Source organism: Lupinus angustifolius, chromosome LG11 (genome assembly GCF_001865875.1).
Source record: "Lupinus angustifolius cultivar Tanjil chromosome LG11, LupAngTanjil_v1.0, whole genome shotgun sequence".
In the NCBI taxonomy this organism is placed as follows: Eukaryota; Viridiplantae; Streptophyta; class Magnoliopsida; order Fabales; family Fabaceae; genus Lupinus; species Lupinus angustifolius.
Genome location: NC_032019.1, coordinates 9,622,315 through 9,650,110, shown reverse-complemented (window position 1 = coordinate 9,650,110; position 27,796 = coordinate 9,622,315). Strand labels below are relative to the sequence as shown.

The 27,796-nt window shown below is 32.5% G+C and overlaps 2 protein-coding genes across 6 annotated transcripts; one reads left to right on the top strand and one right to left on the bottom strand.

Moving 5' to 3' along the window:
* LOC109359269 (transcription factor MYC1-like) lies at positions 17,201-22,212 on the top strand. Of its 5 annotated transcripts, none has more exons than XM_019603868.1 (9): positions 17,201-17,290; positions 17,720-17,858; positions 18,270-18,527; positions 18,789-18,885; positions 19,037-19,051; positions 19,740-19,796; positions 19,941-20,738; positions 21,299-21,742; positions 22,019-22,212. In XM_019603868.1, the coding sequence occupies exons 2-9, from the start codon at positions 17,725-17,727 to the stop codon at positions 22,088-22,090; spliced, it is 1,875 nt and encodes a 624-aa protein (XP_019459413.1). In that variant the 5' UTR covers positions 17,201-17,290; positions 17,720-17,724; the 3' UTR covers positions 22,091-22,212. The 5 variants fall into 5 exon arrangements, with proteins under 5 accessions (XP_019459413.1, XP_019459414.1, XP_019459412.1 ...); XM_019603869.1 differs by lacking the exon at positions 17,201-17,290 and adding an exon at positions 17,339-17,507; XM_019603867.1 differs by lacking the exon at positions 17,201-17,290 and having other exon boundaries at positions 17,552-17,858.
* LOC109359547 (gibberellin 3-beta-dioxygenase 4) lies at positions 25,243-26,854 on the bottom strand. The gene is made up of 2 exons (XM_019604253.1): positions 26,471-26,854; positions 25,243-26,127 (listed from the first exon to the last, which is right to left on the bottom strand). Exons 1-2 carry the CDS (start codon positions 26,827-26,829, stop codon positions 25,521-25,523), a joined length of 966 nt encoding a protein of 321 aa, XP_019459798.1. The 5' UTR covers positions 26,830-26,854; the 3' UTR covers positions 25,243-25,520.

Here is a 27,796-nt window from a genome sequence, read left to right as displayed (position 1 = left end):
GATCAATAGAAAAAGATGAAAACTTGAATGTTGTTGTTTTTTCTAAGCAAACAATTCTGCTGAAATAATTCACTGAAGAATACAGTAAAGGGCTGTGGAAAAGCATTGTTTGAGAACTTTTTGAGGTTGGAAAAAACAAATATACAAAACTTCAAAGCCAACTGATACAGAAACAAAAGCAAACGGTTCTCAACATTCTCCTTTAATCTGTTACCTTTTTATTAGACTGGTTTGAATTTGAACTGTTGCTAGCTTTTAAACAACATTTGTAACAGTTTCCTTTTTAATCCTCTTCTCAGAAGCCAATAAAATTAAAAGAACAAGAAAACTTTCTTTGAAGAAAATGAAAGAGAAGTTTTTAGCCATTTCAGACAGTAGTAATAATCCTATTGATGAAGACAGTAAGCACAGTTGCAGAAATTGCAAATTTATTGTTTATGACAGAGTAAGACATGCAGGGCTGTCCTATATTGAAATGGACTTGGAAGATGAATTCTTTAGTTTGGTGTGGTTATAATATATAGTAAACAAATTAACTATAAGTTTAATATTAATTGCACCGTCACTATACCAATGTTATATGATCATTATATTATTATCCATCTATCATCATTCATGCATTAAAATATATTTTACGTGAGAAACAATAAAAAACAAATAACTTAGTGCACAAGTCTCCTATTAGGGCTGGAGAAAGTAATTTTACGCGCTCTTTTCCTCCAGCCTATGTTCATGAGATAAATATTACTTTGTCACCACATAATATTAAACTTAGTGTATAGAATTGAAATTATATTTTTAAACGAAAATGGTAAAGGCATTGAGTTAGTGGTGTAAGTAGTGTATCAAATTATAGACCGCATCACACGATGCGGCCGCAATATTGCGATTGCGGTGACTGCCGCAACCGCATCACGCCGTAATTGCGGTGTGATCTCGATTCACATTGATGTGACTGCAACTGGCCGCGATGTAACTGCATCAGACCGCATTTGGACCGCATCGGACCGCAATGGAACCGCATCAGGCCGCATCAGATCGCATCGATGTCAAAATATGTTTTTTCTCACAAAATAATTCATAACGCAATGGCCGCAATCCGCATCGTAACGGTCGCAATAACCACAACGGCTGTCGCGACCGTAACCGCAATTTAAAACACTAGGTGTAAGGTTGTACTAGATCTCAGTAAGACCAAAAAGTCAAGATTTAATTTCTTTGAATAACATTTATTGTTGGGAACTTCGAAAGAGATTAACTTTTTATCCAAAAGGTGAGGATATATAATATATTTAGTAGTATGAAAAAAATGAAAATGTCGATAAAGTACAATAATATCTGATCATTTTTATATAATTGATATTAATTTATAAATTTTGAGATATTATACATCAGTAAGATAAATTAATTCAAAGCATGATTTCTCTAATAATTGTTTTTGAAAAAATAATTGTCTTTTTTTATTGTAGTATTATTTAAGTGGGAAATAATGTGCATGTACTTGATCGTGCAGATGAAGTCATCCACCAAAATACAAAACCGACTGCTATTTTATTTTATTTTATTAGGAATAAATCACACCATACTTAGTTTTAGTGGAATTTTACAAAAATCTACCTTTTTAAGTTTACACAAATCATCTTTAATTATATTTATACATTGCATTAACTAACTACTTTAAGAAATAAGATAAGTGTAATCTTTTAAACAAAAAGAATGTGATAATGAACATAATTAAGTCGAAAAATATGATATATATGGTTTAACAAGTTCATATTATATAAGAGTCAATGTATATTCATTATTTTTCGGTAATTATAAACTGTATCAGTAATTTTAAGGATGTGTTTAAATTACTATTACACTAAACTATAACTAATCAAAATAATGAATAGACATTGATTGTTATATTATTTGCACTTATTTTCATATTATAACCTATTTTGTTTAAGGTAATTACATTCGTCATTATTTTTATTTAAAAAATTATATTTATCTCTTGTACAGTCAATATAATATATATATAATTATAGATAATTTGTATAGATTTAAAATGAGATGGATGATTTGTATAATTTATGTTTTTTTATATATGTACTTGTGAAATTTGTCACCCCAAGATTCTTTTCACTTCCCCGAGTCATGAAAGATTACATTATAAAATGACGTTTGAATCAGAATTTATGGTACACAGAACATGTTTATCCATGGTCAAGACTCAAGTTTGACATGGCTGCATGTGTGGACCATATGAACATAAAAAGTGAGATGTGAATTCACACATAAATCAATTATTCTATTATGTTTGATTAATTTTAATACTTATTTATTTTCTCTAGGTATTTGTTAATGTTATTTGTTATAAACTATAAATGATGGTGCAACTTTTTAAGGAGATGAAGGCAACATTTTCAGCAGATTTATTAGCTTCCGTGAAATATTAAGTATTATATCCAAAAGGATATAAAACACATTTTACCGGTCTATAATTCTATATCCAATTATTTTCATATTTTATGACTTAAAAATTTAGGTGAGTTTGATTGGGAAAACTTATTAGAATTAAAGTAAATTACTAGAGAATTTAATTTAATAATGTTCATTTAACAATGCTCCTACATTCAACACGATTAAACGTAAGATGTAAGAGAATTAACTGTTCAAACAATCACTATTAAACACTTATAAATAAATATTTAAGGTATTATGATCCCAATTGCTACACCTTTTTTGTTGGTGGAAATTTAATACAAATGATTAATGAGTAGTTGATCTGGTTGAGTTAGATTAATTAGAAAGGCATGCATGTGAACAATAAAATAATTTTGTCCATGGACAATTCTTATTTTTTTAGGTTTAGTTAGGGTCTTGAATATTCTCAAAGACGTGCAACCCATTTATCAAAATATAGTCCAACATGCTCTTAATTTAGCTCATGGCTTCTAACATCACCAATTATTTAGGGTTGCTGTTCCCTTCGTGAAGATTAGAGGTCCTTCATATATGCATAAAAATGGGTATGCTCTTATTTTAAAATATCTCTATGTATAAAAAAAGTATAATCACTAGAAATGTTCCAGCAATAATGTTTTTAATTAAGTTGAAGTCTCCGGGTAATAATTAAAACAAATTCATAAAATAAGTTGAGCAAAAGTCTAGAAGCATGTCTTCCACTCTAGAATATTTGAGAAGGAAATAAAATTAAAAAAATAATTGCTGTCTTTTTAAATTACTTATCCATGAAAATTTATAATCCTAATTATATTCCTCCCTCGTATATGTTTGGAACTCTTTATTATAGAGAACAAGATTTTCCACCATGATATTCTCCACTTATTCATAATAGATTCACAAATTGAATGACTTTGCTTTTTCTCTAGTCTCATCTTATATTAGCAATGAATTTAAACCCTATCTTTATTTGTCCCTTGCAGGTATCATCTAACCACATTACTGTCTTATTTGTATGCATCCATGAGCAATCACTTCAGGATTAATTATTCCACTTATATAAACCATGCTTAATGGGAAAAAGGTTAAAGGAAACCTGACTTCAGTCAGGTGACTCAAACAATGAAAAGCAAACATGACTTCAATTTGACTCAAACAATGAAATTGTGTTCTATAATATGAAATCATACTGATATCCTCTTAGTTTTAGTGAAATTACATAAATTATTTTTTTTTATACTTATACAAATCACCCCTAATTTTATATATACTTACACTAACTACCACATAGGAGAGGTAAGTGTGATCTTTTGTACAAAAATGATGATGAATGTAATTAAGTTAAACAAAATATGATGTATTATAGACAAAAGTTCAAATAATGTAAGAGTCGATATCTCTTCATTATTTTTGGTTCTTTACGATAAACAATTAAATATGCGTAAAAATTATGCCAACCTAAGTACTCATGTGTCTTGTAACTTAAACAACTAAAGCTATCTTTTGGGGAAACAATTTTGATTTTAATTAATCCCTCATTTTTTCTTAGTTTTTAAATCATATTTTAGTTGATTGTTTTAGTTTTAGTCTATATTGATATTGTGTGAACACTTTAATTGACCACATCATCAACTAGGTGTATGTTAGTCACATAATCACACTGAACAACAATTAAAAAATTTGGAACAAATAAAGATTAGCATCCAAAAAATAAATTACAAGGACTAGAACCAAATTTTAACTAATTATCACCACAAAAATAAATTCAAACCTACTAACTATTACATTTACCTCGTTTAGTGATGAGATGACTAAAATAAATTGATCTATGTTAAAGAAACTTCAATATGATTTATATAAGTGTGACTTAGTTGTGTTAACACTATGTTAGAATTGTAAAATAATAGTGTTTAAAATTATCATCCAATAACGCTTTCGGATATCGTCTATGTGAGTGCAATAAAATCTAGACATTCAACAACAGTTTTGAAGTGCTATAAAAGTAGACATTTAACAACGCTCGCTTGAACGAGCACTGTTAAATGTCTATAGTGCTCAATCAAACAAGTGTTGCAGAAAGTGGACATTCAACGATGCTCACTGAAGAGAGCATTATTAAATGTCTACTTTCTGTAACACCCACTCAAACGAATGTTGTTAAATAAAGTAATATTCTTCTCAAACATTCTATCAAGCATGTGACAAACATGTCCAATTCCACCAAATTTACAAGAGATTTGACAATAGAAACATCATTCTGAAAACTCAATTCAGAAATCATTGCATGAACTTGTCTCCCTTAGTTAAAATCTATTAACCTAGAAAATTATACGTACTAATGAAATGGGCGAACATGATGATGTAGGCAACTATAGATGGCAACATGGACATTGCCTGCAGGCCCGCCCACCACTTTTTGTGGGCATGACATGTAAATTTTGTCCATTTGCCCATTTTGCTCGACCCATTTTTCCGAGAAGCCTGTGGACATTTCTAATGGGCAATGCGGGCAGCTCGCGGGCATAATGTAAGGAAAAAAGAAGAAAATTCCAATAAATTATGATGTAATAAATATTCAATGCCTCAAAAAATTGTGAATTTAGTCAACTTTAAAAAATATCAAAGTTTTTTTAAATTTTGTTCTCTTTTAACTATTTTATTTAATTATTTTTATTTTATTATATTAATTTATATTTTAGAAATTCATCAATTTCTGCGGGCAATGTGTGTCATTTTGTTCGTTAAGCCAATTTAGGCATGTCCGTGTCAGCTTAAATTGTTGCAGGCATTTGTGGGTACGGACAAAATGGATTAGGAGACCCGTTTTGCCATCTCTATAGACAACTAATCCATGAATTTCTTGTCTCCATTTAACTCAAGAAATAAATGGATTTCTTGTCAACGACAGAAAGACGTAGTTCATATCCAATATAATAATCAAATCAAAATTGACATAGATAATAAGGCTGGAAAATATAATAACCAAATCCAAGAAATACATACAAAGATTACAAGTTTGATAAATCACCAATGGTTGACGATATTTCTTCACACAAATTCAACCTTAACAAATTCTTATATTATAAAATAAGTAGATAAGATAGATGGAAATGCAAGCAGCAAGAGCGAATTAAAGAAAAATAAATGTGGTAAAAATAACACAATGCTTCATCTTATGCTTAGAGAGAAACCAAAAATTGATAACTTTCTAGAAGAGAGAAACCAAAAACAAAAGAGAAAGATATATAACCAATGTAGAAGAAGAAGAATAAGATAAATATAAAATTGAATGATAAGTTTATTATTATTAGAGGTGTCAAAATGGGTCAGACTGCCAAAGTCCGAAAGTTTATAGGGCTTGAGTATCACTTTATATATTTTTTACTGAATCCATACTTTTTACTCCAGCCCGGCCGACTATATTAAAATCGGGTTCGGGCCTGGCTTACCCGGACGGGTTCGGGCTACCCGCTTTTGCTTATTTTAAAAAACATTTTTGGGGAGATTTGACTTGGTAATAAGTCTTAGGTAAAAATTATCTTACAAAATAACTTATGATAAAAAGTATATAATAAATATTGTATTTTGAACTTTGAATAAAAAATAGAGTAATGTCTAAAACATAAATATTTATAAATTACAATAGTTTATAAAATTGAGTATTATATTATTTTTCCTATTTTGCATAATATCCTTTTGAGAACAATAATAAAATAGTGTATAACATCAAATAAGAAGACATTAAACCATATAGATTCCACTTTTCATTTATTAATTGTGTATTTAATTAGATTTAACTTCTACAACAAAAACATAATATATAAAATAATTTTTACAACAAAAATAAAAGAAAACATAATTGTTTACGATAGAGAACTTCACACAACTAAATTTAACATAATAGTTCACACTAAAAGTGTTGATAAATGTCATGCAGGTGATCTTCATACTGAAAGTAAAGAATAACGATCATATATAACGTTGGTGATTATACTTTGACATATGGAGTCCATATTATTAGTGGCAGATCTTGGTCTAAATTTTAATGGGGCAACAATATTTAAGTGCAATTTATAACTAAAAATAATTGAGTAACAAAATATATAAAAAAGACATGCATGATTGAATTACGGATAAAATTGGTATGCATTTCTTTTTCAATATAGATCACTATGTTGTTTGCATGAAATTCATCTTTTATCTTACTACTTACTTTTGTTTCGTTGTTTTCGTTGCTAAAAATAATATTTTATGTAAAAGTTCAACTATAATAGTTTAGATAAAACAAATAACTTGATAAATAAATATATGATGACTAATTACATAAGGTTGAATTTTTTCAAACCTAAATGACTGCTGACACCAAGAACAAAATTTTAAAATTAGAATCTTAGACTAATCTTCTCTTGCTCATTGAAATTCATATGATAGAATTTTTGCACAAGAATACGTATATTATAAATATAAAATTACGTATAAGCATCCTTATGATATATATTATCAATACATATATAATCTCTTTCATCAAGTGTAAAATTATTACGAACTCAAATAAAGTCATATTGTTGTAAGCAACATCAACATCTACACGTAAAAGAAAACTTCTATTATGTATAATTTTTAAAAAAACCATACAAATTATAGTGTATTTATTTATCAAGCTACAAATTAAAGAAACAAATATGTGAGTTTCAACTATTATCTCCATAAAGACATCATATTGGATGTAGGTAAAGGAAATATATATGTGTTAGGGCCCAAGAGCCAACTAAAGAAACAAAGAGACAACACAATCCTCCTAGTTGGCAAAAAGATTTCATCATGGAATAGGATGGAGTATATTCCCTATTTCTGTTTTAACCAATTTACTCTTTATGTAAGATCTAACCACATGTATAGTTGAGATCATTTTCCTTTTTATGCTTCCCTTATATATAGTTGTATTGGACTATGCAGAAGGATATGAAAAATTGAAGTATATTCAGTAGTTGTTGTCTCTAGAATTAGAAAAACTATCTCTACACTAATATTTGCCTAACATTCTCGTGCTTTCATTTATTCTCAAATGCCTCCCAAAACCTCTCACAAAGAACCCGATGAGACTATTACCCAGCTTCTCATGGAGAAGTTGAAGGAAAATCAGGAGCAGCAAGATGTGTGTCATGCCGCCATCACCACTGTCATTCACAATATCACTGAAAAACTAGCTGATATAAGATTTTTACCCATCCTTCCCCAAGACCCCCCACTGGACCTTCCAGCTCAAACCTCTGCTTCTCACCTGACCCAAAACGGTTCTGCCACCCCACCCATACACGGCCACCCGCCCTCACGACATCACCCACAAACAACTTACCCCACACCAACCCTTACGAACCAACCCCAATTCCAACATCCTCACCCACATTCCCACCCAATACTTACCCACAGACCCACTACAACCCACCACCACAACCTAGACCACCTAAATTACATCTCATGCCTTTTGATGGCTCAAAACCATTGAACTAGATTTTTCAAGCGGAGCAATTCTTTCAACTCTACCTAGTCCCACCAGATCAGCGAATGCCCATGATCTCTTTCTGTATACAAGGAGAAGCCTTGAGTTGGTTTAAGTGAATGTTTCACAATTCACAAATTATAGATTGGAACACGTTTACTAGGGACTTGGAGAATCGTTTCGGTCCCTCCACTTATACCAACCACCAAGCCGAATTGTTCAAGCTTAAGCAATTTGGTTCTGTCACTGAATATCAAAAACAGTTTGAAAAATTATGCAATCGAATTTGGGGTTTACCTCCATATATTATTCTCAACTGCTTCCTTTCAGGGCTATTACCGGAAATTCGCAGAGAGTCGGCCATCATGCGCCCCACCTCTATTTCTGAGGCATTGGGACTTGCCAAATTGGTGGAAGCTAAGATTCGTGATGCTAACCGGATCGGCCCAAAAGAGAACAGAAATCCATTACCTAGCCCAATCACATATCCCAAAACCAATACCCACATACAATCCAATTCCCAATCCACCTCTCCTAATCCCCCACTCCTCATTCGCCGTCTCTCCATTGCACAAATGCAAGATCGGCGCGCTCAAGACCTATGTTATAATTGTGATGAAAAATTTCACCCCGGCCATAGATGTCAGCCAATGAAATTTTTGTTGATGTTAGATGATTGTGTTATTTTCGAGACTGATCCCAACAGTTCGGAACTACTTAGTGCAGAACAACAACAGATTGATCCAGAGCCAATTCAAGAGGCCCTTATTCATTTTCACATTTCTAATCAGGCTCTAGGTGGTCAGATTTATCTTAAGACACTTAAATTTTCTAGAACAATCTATGGTCATCGGGTCACTATCTTAGTGGATACTGGCAGTTCCCACATTATTTTACAACCTCGATTGGATGATCACCTAAATTTACCCATCACTCCAACCCCGCTCGACATATAATGGCTCCGAAATTTGGGACCAATTGTTTCAGACTTTTCTGTTCCTTCTATGTAATTTTCTGTTGATAATACTACTATTACATTCACTAGGGAATCTTCCTATAACTTACAATCATCTACCTTCCATCAATTCACTAGACTCCTACACACTGACAATATTGCCACTTTCCATGCTATTACTATCCTTCCAATTTCCTCTATTGACACATCAAATTCCACCCTCCCAATCCCAAAACCACACGACCAAATTACAACCCTCCTAGATAATTATCAATCCATTTTTCAACAACCCACTACTCTACCCCCACCAGATCCCATGACCACCACATTCCCCTACACCCTTCCTCAGCCCCAATCAATTGTCGCCCTTATTAGTACCCCCACTCTCAGAAAGATATCATGACAATTATGCTAAAAGACATGTTGCAAGCAGGAATTGTCATTCCAAGCACTAGCCCATTTTCATCACTAGTGCTTTCGGTTAAAAAAAGATGGGAACTCACGATTTTGTGTCGACTATAGAACACTTAATGCCATTAATATTCCTAACCAATTTCCCATTCCCTCAATTGATGAGTTATTGGATGAACTCGGAGGCGTAAAAATATTTTCCAAAATAGATTTGCGCTCAGGATAGCACCAGATTCGAGTTCGGCCAGAGGATATCCACAAGACAGCTTTTCGTACGTTTGACGGGCATTATGAATTTTTGGTAATGCCCTTCTGTCTCACTAATGCCCCGTCCACATTTCAAGCGGCCATGAATGATTTACTTAGGCCTCACTTACGCAGATTCGTTCTGGTATTTTTTGATGACATACTCATTTACAGCAATTCATTAAGTGACCACTTGTTCCATCTAAATATTGTGTTGCACTTATTAGAATCTAACCAATTTTATACTAAGTTATATAAGTGTCAATTTGGGGTTGATTCAGTTGGCTATCTAAGACATATTATATATGCGGCTGATATGCAGCCAGATCCGGATAAAATTCAGGCTTTGATGGATTGGCCTCAGCCTCGATCACTCACGACTCTCATGGGATTTTTAGGACTCACCGGCTTCTACAGAAAATTTGTTAAACACTACGCCACTCTCACCGCTCCCCTCACCGATCTACTGAAACAAAACAAATTTACATGGACATCAGAAGCTCAACTGGCCTTTACAACACTAAAGCAAAAAATGATAAACACTCTAGTACTGCATCTGCGAGATTTTTTTGCCACTTTTGAAGTCGAGATCGACGCATCAGTAGTTGCTATTAGCGCTATTCTCACCCAATTTGGGCACCTCATTGCCTTTTTCGGCAAAAAGATGGCTTCCCGCATGCAGCATACTTCTGCCTATGTTCGGGAAATGTTCATTGTCAAAGACTCGGGGATTGCACAACCAGAACAACAAAAATGGGCTACTAAGCTTATTGGATTTCAATATGAAATACGATATAGAACTGGTACCTCGAATAGGATGGTTAATGCTCTCTCCAGACGCCTTGATGATGATGTAGCAATATTGACATCCCTCTCATCTCCGATCCCAACCTTGCTAGATTAGTTGCAGACTCATTATAACACCACAGAAGGCAAACAATTAATCAGTAAGTGCGAAACAGACAAGCACATGAAAGACAAATTTCATTTTTCTAATATCATCATTTCCTATGAGAATAGAATTTTCATACTTGATCTCCCAGATCTTCGGCACACGGTTCTGACCGAGTATCATGCATCACCTACAGCGGGCCATTCCGGGTTGAAACCCACTCTTGCTCGAGTTGCAGCTTCTTGCTATTGGTCGGGGTTGTATCGTGATACCAAGCACTTTATTCAGCGGTGCCTTCCCTGTCAACACAACAAATATGTTCCATCAAAACAAAATAGGTTTCTTCAACCTCTAAAAATACCGGATAAAATATGGGAAGACTTGTCTATGAATTTTATAACTCATTTACCTTCTTCCCATGGTCATACGGTAATTTGGGTGATAGTCGATCGACTTTCAAAGTATGCTCACTTCATTGTGCTTCCCACCAAATTCATTGTTGAGTCCTTAGCGCATCGATTCTTGGTAGAAGTGGTTCGGTTACATGGTGTTCCCTGATCCATTGTATCAGATAGGGATAGACTTTTTGTGAGTTCTTTTTGGAAGGAATTTTTCCGATTGCTTGGAACCACCCTTTGTTTCAGCTCCGCCTATCACCCTCAGTCAGACGGGCAAATAGAGGTAGTGAGCAGGTGCCTCTAGACATACCTTCGTTGTTTTATCGGCTCTCAGCCAAAAAGTGGTTCCGACACCTTCCCCTGGCGGAGTACTGGTATAATATCTCCAAGCATTCAGCTACCATATTTTCTCCATTCGAGGTCATTTATGGTCGTCCTCCACCGACACTAACGAGTTACACTGCCACAAGTAGCTCTTCTGATCCGGCTCTGGACATTCTACAAGCACGAACACGGTTGTTAACAACTGTAAAGCACAATCTTTTCATAGGACAACAAAGAATGATAGCCCAAACTCAAATTGGACGTAAAGACATTACCTTTGAAGCTGGAGAGTGAGTTCTGTTAAAGCTACACCCTTACCGATAGGTAACGGTGGCTCGCCGGCTGTGTACTAAGTTGTCTCCTCGATACTATGGGTCATACCAAATAACCCGTAGCATCAGACCGATGGCTTACGAGTTGGATCTGCCTCCATCATCATGGATCCATCCCATTTTCCATGTGTCATTACTCAAGCGGTTTTATGGAGATCCCTTGGTCCAACATGTGCCCCTTCCGGTTCTCACAGAGTTACCACCGCCAAATGAGGCCATTGAGAACTTTAATGGTGCACCAAACCGCAATGGAGGAGAACGATGCAAAGGTCCGGAAAGAACAACCATAAAACCGGTTAATGAAACCAAAGAGAAAGAAATGGCTGAAGAAATGGGTTCTCCGAATAAAAGTAAGCACCAAGGCATGATGGAAGGAGAAGGTGAGACGAAGAGGTTCTATGGTGGAAGGGAAATTTTGATTGAAGGTGGTTCTTCAAGAAGAGAGAGGAACCACAACAAATCTTTTGGTTCTCTCAACTCTTCATGCAATGTCCCAGTGAATGGAGTTAGCAAACTAAAAGCCACATTACTTCAAAAGGAGCCCTTGGATGGTAATGATATCTTCCCAGCCTCATCCAACGGCTTACAGGGAGCACATGGGTCATTAATGACCTCGAGTAGTGCGAAAATAAATGCACAGTCTGCTCCATTGACCATGCCCACAAAATTGAACCGTTGGCACTCTTTACCATCAATTAGCTATCAAAAGGAGAGTCACACACCTCCCTATAATCTGCACCTTACCGACTCTTCACATGGTCCAAACTTCTCCAACACGTTTTCACGTGTCACTCTCTCTCCTCACGAGTTGGGCTTGAATAAGTCAGCGCTAAATAATTCAAACCTTGAGGGCAAGGTTTATTTGGAATAGGAGGGAGTATATTCCCTAGCTGGCAAAAAGATTTCATCATGGAATAGGAGGAAGTATATTCCCTAGCTGACAAAAAGATTTCATCATGGAATAGGAGGGAGTATATTCCCTATTTCTGTTTTAACTAATTTACTCTTTATGTAAGATCTAACCACATGTATGGTTGAGATCATTTTCCTTTTTATGCTTCCCTTATATATAGTTGTATTGGACTATGAAGAAGGATATGAAAAATTGAAGTATATTCAGTAGTTGTTGTCTCTAGAATTAGAAAAACTATCTCTACACTAATATCTGCCTAACAATATGTTGTTTGAAAAAAGTGTGTTAACCTATGTGCCACTTTTTTATAATTTAAAGGTTTAATAATTAAGTATTTTTCTAACCAAACACAATAAGTGATACACTTTTTAGAACAACAAATATATTCCCTTAGATAAAAAGGTAATAAAAAAGTATTTTAAAAATTCGAGGGGGCAGCTGCCCCACGTGTCCCTTAAAGGCTCTGCCTCTGCATATTATCAGTACTATAAACCAAAGTGATAATATTTTGATAGTATCCAAATATTTATATATTAAAGTGAAGTTACAAATTATATTGTGTTAGGAAGATAGAGTCCAATAGAAATGAAAGATTTAGTATGAGTTATGTTAAGAAATCATATACATGAATTTGACATAATGTTTTAACTCAAATACAAGGATTAAATCTATAAGTTTGGTTGCATTGAGTATAACAAGTATGTTATAAAAACTATACATTAATATCAACTGATATATATTTTAAATAGAGTAAATTTGTTAAAATTTAAATATTTTTTAGTATTATGCGGGCCGGCCTACCACAACCCGCAACTCGCTTAGGGTGGGTTTGGACTATAATTTGATATGCATAAAATGTACTCGGGTAACTCATTTTGACACATCTAATTATTGTGTGTGAGATTTTGTTTTTAAATTTACAAAGATTTGCGCTCACTAAAATAAGCGTTATTTGATTATTTGAATATATGACTTTTAATAGTGTTGAAACAAATGTTATTGAATGTGTGAATGTATGACTTTGAACAATGCTCACTGAAAAACATTGTCAAATGTGTGACTTTTAACAGTGTTCGTTGAAGCAACCATCATTGAATGTATGACTTTTAATAGTATGTTGAATGTATAAATGTGTGACTTTTGACAGTATTCATTAAAATAAGTGTTGTTGAATGTGTGATTTTTAACCGTGCTTATTGAAGCAAGTGTCACTGAATGTGTGACATTTAACAGCACATGTTGAAATAATCAATGTTGAATGTGTGAACATATGACTAGCGTTCACTAGAGCTAGTGTTGTTGAGTGTGCGAGAAACAATGATACTCACTTTAATGAGAGCTATTAAATCTTTGACTCATACATTAAATAACATTCATTGACGCTAACATTATTGTTAATGTATATCTACCTATCACATTTAACAATGTTTGCTTTACCAATGCGTTACTAATTCTCTTCCACTTAATATTTAGCAATGTTCAACATGTTGAAAAAATCTTTAATAGAGACTTTAGCGGTGAGAGACTTTATATTTAAATATACGTAATACAATAGATGATGTATTTATCATCATATAGTCAAGATCTTTCATGTCAAATCAACAAGAAGAAATATAAAACTAAAACTTGAATAGAAGCGTACCTTAATATATTCATAGAGAATATGGTGAGTGGATGTTATATTGTCTTACATCATGTATCTACCAACTCTATATTATTTATCTTTGTATATAAATGCATGTTCGTAGTAGAACATGTAGATTATTTTACCTTCCAATTGTAGATCATTTTTAGCCTTATTTTCTCCTCTAATTGGATGAAGAGAATGACTTGGTTTTGCTTCTTGCTTATCTCATATTGTGGTTCATCTTGTAGTCTACAATTGGGGACCATAATCCCTTATCTATAATAAGTGCATACATTTAATTTTATGATGGGTGATTCTACTTGATTTTCTTATTTCCAATTTGCGCATCATAAAATAGAAATAAGACTTATGATCTTTACACAATAATTTTTATAATAAGTCATATACTATATTGAATTATATCACTTTAATTTAACTACTTAAAATAATGATCCTAAACATATTTAAATATTAACGTGTGTGACTCAAAACTCAATTTCTTACACAACACAAGAACATTATTAAATGAACGTTATTAAATACGAATTATCAAATTAGTCCCTCAATTTCCAGCTCCCGTAAAAAACAACTTTACCAATGAAAATGGAAATTAAGTATAACTTTTAAAATTGAAGAATATTAGCTATAAATAATCTACATCTTACGAAAAAATAGTGTAATTTTCCCATTTTATAATCTTAAACCGTGCATTTTAGTACATTGCATCATGCATGCAATCCCTTGCTTTTTAGTTTTTAATATACCATAAACTTATCCGATAGCGTACCTTAGTACCTTACTCAAATTAAACCTATTTTTTTCCAGCACATTTTTATGTTCAGATTAAGGATACACCTTGTTAGTTGAATCAGCACTCTACTACAAATGATTAGTTAGGATACTCAAACTAAAAACTTATCATATTTTTTTGGTAAATATATCTTCTTAATCAATTTTACTTTCCTATATGTCTTTATAATAGTAACACTTGTAAATTGTAATACATTTATAAGGAATTTGCATCCCAATAAAACTTGTAATAATAGCCATAAGAAAGAGTTTGGTGTGGTGCACGTGGATACCAAAGAGAAGTAGGTAGTTGCAGAAGACGAACAAGTATATAGAAGAGGGGCCATACAGAAAGATAATGATTTGCTTCTGCTGAGGGCAAAATCTCTCTACGCTGCTTTCACCTAACCCAAGAAGTTTGTGTCTACCTTGCCCCCATGCCTTTCCAATCAACTATAATTTAGAAAAACAGTGTATGGGAGAAGGGATCTTTTATATTTTTTAATTTTTTTATCCGAGAAGCACATATGCGTTTATCTAATACGTGCATCGGATATGATACGTGTCTAATGCATTGATACATATTTGGGGATACATGTATACAAAATAATAAAAATCATAAATATAATAAATAAGGTGATACTAAAACTCAAATTCTATTTGCCTTTAAATAAAGTGATTTTTCCTGGATTATTAGGATATTCCTTTATTTTTTATGAAAACATATTGATCCTATATGATACTTACCTTATCTTCTTCATTGTCCAAACACATTATTTTTTGGGAGGAGAGTTTGTTTGTTAATCTCAACCGAAAGTCTGAGTATAATGATGAAATAATAGAGCAAGTATGTAATTAAGTCTTTACTTTACTAGTAGAGAGTTAATTTAAAACTTTATCAAATCTATATCCTATGCTTCAATAACGTGATAATGTTTATGTCCTTACCCACAAACAAAGTATTGTATCACTAAAGTATAATGTTAAATGAGCAAGGATCACTATATCCTTAAATGAATGCCTGAAGTGAAAAAATAAAAAAGTTCCATAACTTGCCTCCAACTTTTCAAACTAAAATACCAACAAATAAAATTAATCTAAAATATTCAGATCAAAATCCATCATAAAGATTTGAATAGAATTGATGGGTTTTGTACACTTCACAGTTCAAACAAAGTGGATGATTCAAATTTCATGCTATTATTATAAATAAATAATAAATAAAAACACAAATAGTTATAATATGGAGGTTTTGTAAAAGGTACATTGTGGGTCCTAGCACTGGCTAAATCAGCTAAAATTATTAATGAAGGACACAAGTAGAAGATAGAGAAAATAACTCGAAATGTCAAACAAAATTATATTGTGGGACTCACAATTCCTCTGCCTTCTCATTGATTCATTTTATAATAGGGCTCATGTCTTTTCTTCTCAATCCAGAAGGGGCTTAGGGACCCATGAGATCTTGGAATTAATAATTTGGGATTGTTTTTATTTTTGTTTTTTTATTAAAAGTATTATGTAATAAAGGACTATTCCCATTTAAATTTAAAATATTGTCGAAGTGAATATTACCTTTTTTTAAATCAAATTATCATTTTGTGACATATATCACTTTCTTATTCTTATTGGTATATGAATTTGTAAGAGGATATATTATTTTCCATATTTCATATACACAAAGACACATTCTCTAGATTTTATCTCATTTCCTTACTAGTTTATAATTTTGACTTAATGTGAATGTAAAAGCATTGTATCCTTCAATCATTTAGTTTTACATTATGAAACTCTTCATTGAAATCACAACTACATTTTTGTTATCCAACTTGGCCATGAAAATATAAATGAAAAATGAAATATCCTTACTAATCTTTTGAATATTTCCTATTTTTAGGACAATATTATCAACCAATACAGTAACAAGCAAACTAGAATGAATATTGAAAACCACAACTTCTCCAATTAATACCACCTTTCCACTAACTTGTAGCCATGGTTACATTTGGTATGAACTTTTGCTTTTCAATGTTGTCTTGTGCATAAGACATGAAAATCTCAACTTTTTAATAGGATATCTATAACTATGTCTTACTTCTCTAAATGCATGACTCTTAAATAAAATGGTTAGTTTTTGTTTTCAAGAATTAGTTAATTACCAAAATAGCCTTCCATTATCCATGTCATGGAAGAATTTGTTACTTTTGGAGAAAATTTCTTACTCAATTCAATGATATATCTTATAGTAGAAAAACTAAATCTTATCCATTATTCTTGTCCTAAGTATCATTGTGTGGAAAATGCCGAAGTTAGATTCTCCCTACAAAGTAAATGTCAAACTTTACAGTTCCATTGTTTCATTGTATTATGAGCTTCTTCTTCATTTGTTATTATCCATCAAAATATCAACCCCTTCCTACTCTCAACATTTTATAATCATCTCATACCCCATGTAAGGGATGTTTAAGTGAATTTATTCTATTACTAATATGTGCTAATTTTTGTATTGTCAAAATTTTCCATTTCATTGTCATGAAAAGCAATTTCAACCTAATATAAACAAATTGACACATTGATGTTGCACTTCTAACCTGGTCTCAGAAATCATACACACCTGATTCTTCAGTTTTAGTAACCATAACAGGAGAGAGTAGAAGAATATATAAAGGGTAAATGTAAAGTATACCTTTCCTTCATTCATCTGGTGGTTTAGCATAAGATACACTTATATACATGTACCACCTACTTCATACACTTTAAACTAGCCAAAGTTATTTTAATCTATGTTGTAGATCCCTTTAATATTGAAATTTATCCTTTTTCTTGTTTTATGACCAAATGAAAGTAATCTTAACATGAACTGAATGTGACTATTCTTCAGGTTTGATGACAACTTTGGAGTGTGAGAGTCCAAAACATGAGAAAATGCACAAGAGCTTAAGTACACAGTTAGTTGTTGCTATAAGGAGTATTCAATGGAGCTATGGGATTTTTTGGGCATCTTCAACCACCCAAGAAGGGTAGAAAAGCACCAATCTTTTTAAGTTTTTTTGGTTTCATTAGTATAATATTTCTTTTCTCTCCTTGGTTCAGGTTAGTCTTAACCTGAAAGTTTGGTAATTTCACTATCTGTAAGGCAAAATCAACTAAAATAGAATGATGTTATGTATGAGTTTTGTTTTGTTGTTGTTGATAATATATATTGAAACCTCTGTCAGAATTGCTAGAGAAGCTAAATGATGGTAGATTTGAGAGACTAATAAATCTTGAGTTATTAAAGGATAGAATGTAAAGTATTGCAAATTTGTGCTACCAACTTATAAAGGAGAATGTAAATTGGAAACATGTTTCATTTTCATAACAAAAATGAATAAGAGAAATATCAGATATTTGCAACTTACTCTATTTGATGTGAATAATGTGATCAACAGAATACTGGAATGGAGAGATGGATACTATAATGGAGACATTAAGACAAGGAAAATAGTTCAAACCATGAATGAAATTAATGCTGATCAAATAGGAATGCAGAGGAGTGAACAACTGAAAGAACTATACAAGTTTCTTGTTATAGTTGAAGCTGATCCACAAACTAAAAGGCCTTCTGCTTCATTATCACCAGAGGATCTCTCTGATTCTGAGTGGTATTATTTGGTTTGCATGTCTTATGTATTCAATCCTAACCAAAGGTACTATGATTTCATCCCATTAAATTCATCTCAAGGACCAACACTTTTTTTTAGTGTAATATATATGTACCGTAAGCGTAAAGATTTATACACAATCAATACTTTTTTTAAGAGTTAATAATATTGAAAATGAATGGTGGATGATGGGCTGACTGTGTATAAAATTCTTACACTGCTGGTGCATACATTTTTTTTAATATCTTTCTACTTCTATAAAAATATGTTTCAACTTTGTAGAATCTGTTTTTTCTTGTCACATAGTTTACCTGGAAAAGCACTAGAAACTGGTGAAACTATTTGGTTATGCAATGCTCAACATGCAGATAATAATGTTTTCTCTCGTTCTTTGCTAGCAAAGGTTAGATTTTACCTATATATTTGTTTTTTTATCTGTATAGCATATGCTTGAAGTGATAACTAGATGATTTTTTCAAGATATATAGAAAACTAACTTTCTTCATCTTTAACAACTCTTTCATTTGGGCATTGGCATCAACTTCTGTGCTCAGAGTGCCTCAATTCAGGTATGAAAATACCTTTTTCTATATCAAGGTTATAGTTCCTTCTCTAGATGTATGATGAAACCAAAGAAGAAATTACATTTGTAATTTGTCATATTAGAAGTGGGCGAGTTTGACACGACGGTAAGGTTGTTGTCAGTGGTTTAAATTGTGGTTATAATTGTAGTCACTGTTGTGGTTATTATGATTGCAGTTATTGTGGCTACTATGATACGGATTGCAGCCGTTGCGGTGTGAATTATTTTGTGATTAAAAAAATGTCTTTGTAAGGTTGTTGGCACTTATTGCTTATTGATCATGAGGTCATGAGTTCAAATCCTGGAAACAACCTCTCCACTTGCGGGAGAAAGACTGCTTATATCTACTCTCCCACACCTTACTAAGGGTCTGTTTGCTAGTTGGTTTTTAGAGGGAAGGGGAATGGGAAGACTTGGAAGTCATGAAATACAATTATGAGATAGCTCTCAAGCCTTCTCTCTCCCTTCCTTCCCCTCCAAAATCAAACTCGCAAACAGACCATAAGTGGGAGACTCGTGCACTGGACACTGCAATAAAAAGTTCTTTATTTTTCTAAACCAAAAAGTTGGTACGAAAAGAAACTTAACAAACTAGGTTCTATCTAACACAACTCAGAACAGAACTATTAACTAGTTTACCTGAAGATAGTAACATTGATATTGGTGTGTTTCAGACTGTGGTGTGTTTTCCCTATGTAGGAGGCGTTATTGAGATAGGAACAACTGAACTGGTAATTTCTTTTTCCATTATTTTCTTCTTCCATGAGTTAGTTTCTTTACCTTTTAAATGTTAAATTAATTTCTATGAACATATGGAGAATGAGATAATTTTTGTTAATGCTAAACACTTCTCTTTGTTTTGTTATTTTCCACAGCTGCAAGAAGATCCCAATCTCATTCAACATGTCAAGGCTTGTTTCTTAGAAATCTCAAAGCCTATATGTTCTGATAAATGTTCTTCTGACCTTAATAAACCAGAAATTGATGATAAATATCCAACATGCACCAATGGTGGTAACATGATATTAGATATAGTGACTTTAGAGAACTCATGTTCCTTTGCTGAAGAAACCAAATTTGATGAAGATATTGTCAAGGAACTGCAAGAAGATATAAATGAAGATTCTATCATGGATTCTCCTGATGGTTTTTCCAATGGTTGTGAGAACCATTTTTTGTTGGAGGAATCCATGGCTGAAGGAATCTATGATGGGCCTTCTCAAGTTCATCTTATTGATTATGACTTAAGCAATGATTCATTAGATTCCTTGAGTTCTTGTGATTCTATGCCAAAAGCTTCTGAGAACCAAGGCATAGTTTCTAAAAATGTGAGCCAAATTCATCTAAGGGAACTTGAAAGCAATGCTTCTGATGAAGACTTGTACTACACAAGAACTCTTTGTGCTGTTTTAGGAAATTCATCACATTTAACACAACCTAGTATCTCTAATTGTAAATCAAGTTTTGTGAAATGGAAGAAAGGAGTGATTTCTGAAAGGAAAAGGCCAAAGTTGGAACAAAGCATGTTAAAGAAGACTTTGTTTCTTTCTCCTTTTATGCATGGAAGTTTCTCCTCTCTCAACTCACAAAAAGAAAATGTCTTCTCTTCTAAAAGTAGAGAAAATACAAACTTTCAGGTTCTCAAATCTGTGGTCCCTTCTTCTACAAGTAAGGTATTTATTTATCAACTGCAAAAATTAATATACCAGTGGATATGAGACATGAATCATGTTGCTGGAAAGTGCATGCTACAAACAATGTTATTGTCATTGGACCACTTCATCTAGAACCTTTGGCTATTTAATATAGGTCTAAGTATGATTTCTATGTTTGTTACATCCCTCACATGAAAACCTTTAGGATTATGAGTGGTTAAAGCACATTCACCAATACTCTCTTCTGAAATCTGATTTATTTATAGGATAGTAATGGCAAAGTTTAATATCTTCACTATTTAGTCCAAAAAACTTCATAAACCTAGAGTTGTTATGTGCTTGCCCCAAAATGGATTATATGCATGTTTCTATTTGATTTATTAAATTTTTTAGTTTTAGGAATTCCCTAAGGATATGAAGTTGGTAGGCAAAGCACACAAATATATCAAAACAGTTTGTTAAATTTATTTTTTGGTATATTTTGTTAGGAATTATGTTTGCAAAAAACCCCTCAAATTATTTCATGAGGTCACTTTGTAAATATTTTTCCAATACCATTCCAAACGTAACATATGCAGGTGGACAAGATTTCAATCCTTGGAGAAACAATCAAATACTTAAAACAGCTTGAGGCAAGAGTGAAAGAACTTGAATCTTACATGGACATTGTAGATTCTGCAGCAAAAACCAAAAGAAAATGCCAAGATGTGCTAGAACAGATATCAGATAACTATGGTTCCAGAATGATTTACAAGGGAATGAAACCTTTGATGAAAAATATGAATGCTTGTGATATTCATGAGACAGACACAGAGATAGAAAGAGTTATCAATGAAGAAGCTAAGCCAATGAATGTGAAAGTAGACATAAAAGATGAAGAGGTTCTTATTGAGATGAAATGTATTTATAGAGAATACTTATTGCATGATATCATTGATGCCTTAAACAATCTCTATTTAGATGCTCACACAGTTGAATCATCAACAGTTGATGGTGTTCTCACATTTGCACTTAAAGCTAAGGTTTGTATTTCTAATTTGTTTTCACTTGTGTCAATTGTAAAGTGTAAACTACATTCTTCAAATGTTTCTAAATGCTTTTGTTCTTCCAAAACTAGCATGCTTGTGAGATTTATCCAAATTACTTAGCAGTATGCCAATGTTGGTTTAGGACATTATCAAAATATTCTACTCTATTGCAGTGATTTATTATATGAATAATTTCAGAATGTCTTCTGTGAAAATCAGTCCCTTCAATCCTTGTAGTGAAGTTTGATCTCTTTTAGAACTTTGTTTCAGTTTCGCGGAGCAGCAACAGCGCCACCGAGGATGATCAAAGAAGCACTTTGGAAAGTGTCTGGAAATATTTGAGCTGGCTATTGGAGTTTTCCTAGAAGTAGTCAATGTTTCTGAGTATGTAATTTGGCAGTCCTGAACAGTGATTTGTTTCCTAACTAGAGCATGTTATTATATGAAGTTATGAACTTTAATTTTAGCATTGTGCTTAACTACTGACTTGTTAGTTATATTATTTTAGCCCCTGTGATGCTCTTAATTCATTAAATTTAGCATGCACCTATATGATTTTTGTTTGCTGCTAGCAGTATAAAACTGTTTCCTTGCATTAAGAAAGTGAATTATGAATATATGGTTTCAATATGGTACAAAATGTGCTTGAAATATAACATGTTAAAGTTAAACACATCCATGTGATGTTTCAAGGATAAAATAGTTCAGATTTCAAGCAGGGTTTTAAACCTGGGTCTGCAATCATGATTTAGGCCGCGCGGTTGAGGTTTAGCCCATATCAGCCACATTTTTCTGCAATTGTGTGTATTTGTCGTAAATGCAACATAACTACAACAGCAACTGCGACCGCAACCATTTAAACTTTCATTTTCCAGTTGGAAAGGCTGTCTGCATGTGGAAAGTGTCTAACAGATAAACATCTGCTTCTAAAGAAATACCAAAACAGGACCAAATCAAAACCAGATAAAATTTGTTGAAGTAATGCAAGTATGTATATAGAGATCCAATTGATATGGATTTTCTCTCTTATTTTGAACTATTACTTTCTAACTCTTTTTTTGTAGCATCAAACACCAATTAGTTATCTTCTACTACCTTCTTTCTTTATTCCTTAGGTGGAATTTATGATTGCTATGTGTATAATATTAACTAATGTGTAAATAATGATTATTAAAATTGTTTATTGTTGAAAACAAAAACCTTACTCAACTAATTTGTATGCACTTTATACTTTGAATGCCATAGTTTATTTTTAAAAACATACATAAGTATCAGAAAATAATCACTCCTTAAATAGTGGAATGATCCCAACACTAATTTTTTAATCTACTTTTTCAGTTGCTCCTTACCCAAAAAAGGTGAAGGGATATCCTTCGTAATACCAATAAAAAATTATAAGGTTTTTATTTCAACTACGAGCTTAAGATTTTAAATCCCGAAAATAATATCTATATGGTTAGTAGGTTAATCTTATCTCCATTTTTCTTCTCCAAACCATCAGTGTAAACCTCATGTACTGAAATTTGCATGTTGAACAGGATATGGAATTGTTTTTTGGAAAGTTGGCTGATTAATCAATAATCACATGTGCACATTATGATATCTACAAATAATTGGTTATTAGGCTTGAATTTTATTTGCACAAAATGACTATGGGGTGAATAAAGAATTATTTTCTTCCTAAAATCCTGAAAACATTGATTTGAAATAGTGGGATGGCCAACTGCCAAATAATGAAAAGATCATTGTGATTATACATTCCCTAAATAAAAGTATAAACAACATAAGAAAGAAGAATTGTTGGAAAAGGGAAAATAAATAAAAAAGTAAGGTCCAATATAATATATGATTCGTGTGTATCAATGTGTACTTAAGGTAGAGATTGCGAAAATATTAACAATCAATATGCTAAAACATGTGATATGGGTAGCTATCAGGCAATGACCATACAAATCAAAATACAAATCTTGTCTTATAAAACATCCATCAGGAGATAGATGCAATATCTAACACCATATATGGTTATGTAAAACAAAAAATACATTTATTTAGCTATATGAACAATGTGGCATGGATAGTATATTAATATTATATATATTTTTTGGTACTATAAATAATATCTTATCACCCTGTTGGGTAAGTAATTAATCTCTTTCTTGGTAACTGCACTCCTAACAAGTGTCACTATCAGTAATCGAATCATTGATATTTTTTTGGTCATCTTGATAATTTAGTGATGACTGAGAAAAATATATATACTCTGACGGTGTAAGAGTTTTTTACACTCTGCATCATATACTATTCATTTTCAATCATCATTGACTTTTCAAAACAAAAAATAAAAGTAATCTAAATGAATGGTGGATAATACACTAACTGTGTATAAATCTTTATACTGTAAAATACATAGATATTACATTCTTATATATCACACGCAAAACTTGTATCACTATATTAATTGTCACAAAAATACAATTCATGATTTCACCTTTCATTCTCTCTTTATCTTTCTCATAAATGTTTCTTCATGTATGATATATTTTCTTATCCAATGTATATGTCTTGGGAATTGGGGTCAAATGCTTTCATCAATTTTGTCAAAGTATACAGCTTGAATAGTATATTAATATCATGTATAAAACGCCAAACTTGCAGCATTATATTCAAACTTGTCAAAAATATAAAAGGAGGAAAAAAAAATATACATCCATAGTGTAAGAACTTTTTATACTATCACTGTATTATTTATCATTTATTTTTAATTCAAATGAATGATGGATGATGTATTGACTATATATACATTTTTATAATATCACTACTACATAGATTTCACACTTTCATTCTCTCTTTATCTCCCTCATAAATGTTTTTCAGGTAGATAATATATTTTCTCATATCTAATGTATATGTCTTGGGAATTGGGATCAGATAATTTCATCAAAATGTATACAACTCTAACAAAATCAGCTATACTAGAAGTCCATGGTTTCATTTTGACCTTTTGATATTTTTTTTAAAGATAACTTTCATTATTTATTGGTCTTGAATCATATAATAATTTTTTTCTAAACATCTTACATTTCTATAGGCTACCAAGTGTGAGGTGGTAGATTTTTAAGGAGTATAATTCATTTATAAGATAGTTCTGATACACTTATTCGAATGCAACATAACATTACAAAATAAACTTAGATTAGATATAACAAACAGGATGAAAATTATGCAAAGGTAAGTTAATGTGAGTGTATATCATTATATTAAAAAAAAACTAGCAGGACTACACAGATTACTGGTGTAAACTAATCTAGAAGAGTAAATATGTTCCTTTTTGGTACTTGATAGCAATTTTCTACAAAATGGAGACAATTTTAGTATCTTACCAACCATACAATATTGTTGTATATCTATCAAATCAAAGAGCAATAGGAATAGAAAACATTATTCTCCATTTGCAGTTGGAAACTCCAACTATATTATACCTTCATACAAGCAAAACCTGATCAAGCTTTCTAACTGATCTCAGACATAACAGTATTTTGTGCTCTTTCAGTACAAAACTATAGCAAACACAAACTATGCAACTGATTAAATATATGCACATTAGAACCATAAGTCTTTTCTGTCTGCTTATTTTATATATTGTTGTGCCCTGATTTTCGGCCGCGCGACTTATACTAATTTCATAACATAGAGCACCATATAAGTAAATCATATAGCAAGCATAAATTACAAGCTATTTGATGAATGTATTGATTTTCACTTGTGTAACCATTTAAACTTGAGACTGAGTCCCAGCAAAATCTCTAACTGTAAACCCAACCTTTTCAAATTTCCCTATTTGATTGTTCTCTCTGAATTTCAAATAGTCCAAGCACACAAATGAATTATAAACCCTCTTGTTTTCTTCTCCAACAACTTCATTTGGTGCCAAAATCACTTTCTCATTCTCAAAGCACCAAAAGAAAGCAAAAGAAAACCTATTCACATGCTGCTTCAAAACAACTCTATGTTCTGAAGACCTTAATTTATCATTGCTCCAAGCTTGAAGCATATCACCTATATTCACCACTAGGGTACCCTCTGAAGGGTTTATATCTATCCATTTTCCATCATGTGACCTTACTTGAAGCCCTCCAATTTCATCTTGGTATAAGACAGTTATACAACTCATATCAGTATGCATTCCAAGCCCTTCAATTTGGTCTTCCAAACTTTGTTCTGGAGCTGAGTAGCTGTTTATCCTCAAGTAGCCATGGCACTTGTTGAATTCAGAATCATAGAACAACTTGTCTAAGCCATCCCCTAAGCTCATCAAGACAAGCTTTATAATTTTTTCAGATAGATCAGCCATCTTGCTACAATACTCTTGCAGTGTCTCACTATTAAAAAACAGAAGAGAAATAGACTTATGCTTTGAATAAATAAAAGCTTATACAGAATTAAGCATTAAAAAAAGCGGCACAACGCACGAGACTCTGACATGGTTAGATTTGGAGAAGGTAGATATATGTTGTTTTACCCCGTAGGAGAAAAGATTCTTCAGAGGATTTGAATTCATGACCTCTAAGTCGTAAGGTACAGAATAGAATAGGGAGAAAAACTACTAAAAGCTTAATGGAATTAGAACAACCAGGATTTAAACTCTGTATCTCTATATTAAGCAGAGAAAATGTACTAAAAGTTTAACATATGGATAACAACAACAATGTGGTTATACAATACCTGAATTTGGAATTCTGTTTGTCAAAGAGGATATCTTCAGAACACTTAGCAGAAACATAGAAGTTTGGTCCATCAACTCTAAGGCTTTCAAAGAATGGAGAAGCAATGAAGTGAGGGGTGTAGGATTTTATAGAGGAGAGAGGGCCAAGTTTTAGTTTAGTATCAGAAGGGAGGCTGAAGAGGTCTTTGGACAGTGAATAAAGCCTGCTGCAAAGATCTTTAGAGATTCCATGGTTGATTATGTGAAAAAATCCCCATTTTTTGCAGGCTTTAGAGAGAACGGATAGAGAAGATGGCTGAAATGGTTGAGAAATGTCCAAAATGGGAAGCTCAACAACATAAGGTTTTGAGTCAGACATAATGTCTAATATGTGAAGATCAAGAGGTATGGTATATATTGTCACCAATGTTTTGGGTTATTTAATGAAACAAAGATCTGATGTTGTATATCCGGTCTAATACATTGTTCTGCATCAATTAAAGCATGACATATCAATTAAACTGTATTATTATTATTGTTTTTGTTTTATTATCATTGACATGAGACAACGTATAAGACAAGATCTGGGACAACAAATCTTTGTTCTATTTAGTGTACAGAAGTATGGTCAGAAGCTTGGAACTGAAGACAGACATAAGACAGAGTATAGAGAGGACAAGACTATTATTTTTGGCATTTGACAGAAGTGCCAACAAAGATATATAGCATAAAGCTAAAGCAAAAGTAACTTGTTGGTATCTTTTGAGTGAAGTCAATAGCATATAAAAGAATCATGGTGGGAAATTAATGATTGTCCTAAAGTGAATGATTGTTGTGGGCTATCATGACTTCATGAGTTTATGACCATGACTTATTGAAAAGGCCATCAACAAGGGTTGAATAAAGGCACAATTTTTTTCATAAAACTGCATACATTTTTTCTTATCCTCTCTTGAAAGTTTTGTATACTTCAAATTTGACAAATGCAAAATTGAGTATGAGAATGTATTCTTATATACATGGTAAGGAGAAAGTGACAAAACATTATAAGAATTGGTTGGCACTTACGACAGAGGTGTTTCAAATTGTGGACTGCATCAAGTGATATTACTATTGCGGTGATAGCCACAACCGCATCACACCACAATTGGTGGTGTAATATCGAATCATAGTGATGCAACTGCAATGGGCTATAACGCAACTGCAATGGGCCGTAAAGCAACTGCATCAGACAGCATCAGACCACATCGAAGTCAAAAATATGTTTTTACTCACAAAATAATTCATATCGTAATAACCGTAATTATAATAACTGTAACCGCAATTTAAAACACCAGAGACTAAAG

Bases quoted from the DNA above. Each gene is read 5' to 3' on its own strand.
- LOC109359269 (XM_019603868.1), top strand. From the start codon at position 17,725: ATGACAACTTTGGAGTGTGAGAGTCCAAAACATGAGAAAATGCACAAG. The intron at 17,859-18,269 runs GTAGAAAAGCAC...TGTGATCAACAG, and splicing joins TCTTCAACCACCCAAGAAGG to AATACTGGAATGGAGAGATG. The intron at 20,739-21,298 runs GTATTTATTTAT...TAACATATGCAG, and splicing joins TCCCTTCTTCTACAAGTAAG to GTGGACAAGATTTCAATCCT.
- LOC109359547 (XM_019604253.1), bottom strand. From the start codon at position 26,829: ATGTCTGACTCAAAACCTTATGTTGTTGAGCTTCCCATTTTGGACATT. The intron at 26,128-26,470 runs GTATTGTATAAC...GTTTTTTAATAG, and splicing joins AAACAGAATTCCAAATTCAG to TGAGACACTGCAAGAGTATT.